Below are 3,219 nucleotides of genomic sequence, written 5' to 3' on the forward strand. Positions count from 1 at the left end.
AAAAATTAGAGCAAACCTTACTTCTCCTCAGCTCCTTCATCAAGAGCCAATTCAAATATCTAGCAAAGCTTGGTCTTTGGGAAATGGGCACCACTTACCGTCTCCCTGTTATAACTGGCAAGACATCATTGGATTTGGCTTCAATTATTTTAAATGCAACTTTCTTCAAGTCTGAAATGCCTACAGCCATGTCCTCCAGCATTCCGATTTCATCACCTAAATGAGAGAAAGGAACCTGGTTACAAGTGTACTATTTTTTAAAAAATATATTTTTATTGATTTCAGAGAGGAAGGGGGAGGGAGAGAAAAATAGAAACTTCAATGATGAGAGAGAATCATTGATCGGCTGCCTTCTGCACACCCCCTACTAGGGATTGAGCCTGTAACCCAGGCTTGTGCCCTGACTGAGAATTGAACCGTGACCTCCTGGTTCATTGGTTGATGCTCAACCACTGAGCCACACCAGCCAGGCACAAACACTCTATTTGAAGAAAGTGTCCCTGGGTAGTCTACCTCACTGCTGGGATTTGTTCTAGCATTTTAGTAAAGGAGTTTCTGAATGAAACGAATCCATTCTCAATGCTTTTCCTCAGAGGCTGAAAGTTTTCATCAGTGAAATAAGAGCCATGCCAATGGACTCCAGCAGTTCACGGGCCCTTTGAGGGAAGGAAGAATGTGCTCATTTGCTGGGAGGCAGCAGTGATGTTTTGACTGTTCTATGAAACAGTGTCCTGCAGTTTCTTTTCATTGGCAGGACTGATATTTGATTTCTAGAAATAATAGAAATGGCTGAATTGAAGATCCTACCTAGGCTCATGCTAGTTTCATATCTCAATACACTGGCAAATAAAGCCTAAGGAGGGGGTAATCAAGTGCCATTCTAATCAGCATTGCCCAATAGAAATAGAATGTGAGCCACATATGTAATTTTCCATTTTCTGATAGTCAGAAATCTTTTTATTTATCAATTTCAGAGAGCGAGGAAAAGAAAGAGAGAAAGAGAGACAGAAAAACATCAATTTGTCATTCCACTTATTTATGCATTCATTGTTTGATTCTTGTATGTGCTCTGACTGGGGAATCAAACCACAACCTTGGCGTATTAGGAGGATGCTCTAATCAACTGAGCTGCCCAGCCAGGGCTCAGTAGTCATATTTTAAAAGATTAAAATAAAAAGGTTAAATTCATTTTAATAATATATTTTATTTTAATTCAATATCTCTAAAATATAATTCCATTGGTAAATCAATATAATCAAAATAAAATAATTAGTTATTAATATAAAACTCTTTTTAACTAGTTGTTAAATCTGGTATACGTGTCTTATACATACTGATTTGAACTAGATAAATTTCAAGTGCTCAATAGCCATACCAGGCTACGAATTGAACAGTACAGTTCTAGGTATTAGAGGGTTGGACTTTAAAAATCCAGTTCTTGAAACTATGTTGGCAAAGAGCCTTTTCTATTAAAAAACCAGATAGCTGCTTAGGTCTCCACTATGAAATAATTTATAATTCTATTTTCATAACATAATGGAGGGGAGTACAGTTACAAAGTGAATGCAAGGAATGAAAAGTTACATTACTTCTGGAATGCTTTAATGTAATAAAGTTTTACTTTCATTTTTATGTTTAACTGAGGAATCCAAGGACCAAATATCCTATGAATAGGAGTATGACTTTCACATGTACCAACCATCCATACTCACTGTATGTACTTAACAGTCCTTCATATTGTACTATCAATCCCACCGTGTGAAGCTGCTGTAGGAAGCCAGGGTCATGCAAACTTGTGTGTAATTTGATGATAAAACCACAGACCAATCCAGCAAGCTAAAAAAAAAAAATCATTGAAGAAATTGATAGGGGTTAGCAAACTTTAATTTAAAAATATTGAAGACTTCTGAGGCATCAGAGATTTAATTAAAAAATCTCAAGTACATTTAACAAAACTATTTACATATCTATGCTGAAACCAGTTGGCAGTCTTTGACCAAGTAAGGCTTGGGGCACGCGGCATTGTGAGGAGGAAAGAGCATGGGCTCTGAGTCAGGCTGACATGACTACAAATCCTGTCTCTGCCATTTCCAGCAGTAAGACAATTAGAAGATATTTAAAATGTACACATATTATTATTTTAAAAAATACTTTTTGCACATACAGAATAGAAGACTACTCATTTCATAGAATCATTGAAAATACTCAATGAGGAAATGTGTATCAGTCAGAGCACATAGCTCCATTTGTCACTGGAGCATCCATGACAGGGGCAGTTTGGTTAAAATACTCCATTGGTCTTAAATGTTTAGAAAGAGAGGCCTTCTGTCTCTCTCCCTCCCCGTGGCTGCCTATAAAACTCATGGTGCGGAGGGAGGAGGGGAGAAGAAGGCCCCTGCATAGCCACTGTGATGGAGGCCGGCCTTGGTGTCATGGAATCTGGTTGGGTGTAGGCAAAGGAGGTGTTCCTGTCAAACCTCCTGTTCAAGCCTTCCTGCTGGCAAATTTATTTTCTAAACAAAAGAAGAGACCATAATGAGGCCCCATCCTGGAACCCATGAAGGAGCTGTATAAATAGTGGGTTGCAAACAGGCCCCTTTGCCAGTCCTAGCTGGCCACCTGCAGTGCAAGGCAACTATCCCTTTCCTTCCACTGTGCTCTGTACAGAGACCCCAAGGCATGATACAATGACAGCATGGGTGACCCTTTCCTTCACAGACTCTCTGTTCTGAAATTTCTACATCTACCTTTCAGAGACTTGGCCACCTCTAAAGAAATAAACACTAAGATCTTATAAACTATTTCTATGTACTTTTTGATTCATATCTATATATCCTATATAATAAAAGGGTAATATGCAAACTGACCCTAGCAGCAGAACAACTGGGAATGACTGGTCACTATGACACACACTGACCACCAGGGAGCAGATGCTCAATGCAGGAGCTGCCCCCTGGTGGTCAGTGCACTCCCACAGGGGGAGCTCTGCTCAACCACAAGCCAGGCTGATGGATGCCAGTACAGCGGTGGTGGTGGGAGCCTCTCCCGCCTCCTCAGCAGCAGTAAGGATGTCCTACTGCAGCTTAGGTCTGCTCCCCGCTGGCAAGTGGACATCCCCCAAAGGCTGCCAGGCTGCCAGAGGGATGTTTGATTGCCAGCTTGGGCCCAATCCCCCAGGGAGCAGGCCTAAGCCAGCAGATGGACATCATCCCATGGGCC

The 3,219-nt window shown here is 40.9% G+C and overlaps 1 protein-coding gene across 4 annotated transcripts in view; it reads right to left on the reverse strand.

Moving 5' to 3' along the window:
• Nucleotides 1-3,219, reverse strand: part of INPP4B (inositol polyphosphate-4-phosphatase type II B) — a 464,775-nt gene that overhangs the window by 62,766 nt on the left and 398,790 nt on the right. For all 4 annotated transcript variants that reach the window (XM_006766076.2, XM_006766075.2, XM_006766072.2 and 1 more), the window contains 2 exons: nucleotides 1,713-1,836; nucleotides 99-216 (listed from right to left, as the gene is read on the reverse strand). In XM_006766076.2, coding sequence (XP_006766139.1) covers nucleotides 99-216; nucleotides 1,713-1,836 — 242 coding nt within the window. The remainder of the gene's footprint in view (nucleotides 1-98; nucleotides 217-1,712; nucleotides 1,837-3,219) is intronic.

Source organism: Myotis davidii, unplaced genomic scaffold (genome assembly GCF_000327345.1).
Source record: "Myotis davidii unplaced genomic scaffold, ASM32734v1 scaffold436, whole genome shotgun sequence".
NCBI classification, from domain to species: Eukaryota; Metazoa; Chordata; class Mammalia; order Chiroptera; family Vespertilionidae; genus Myotis; species Myotis davidii.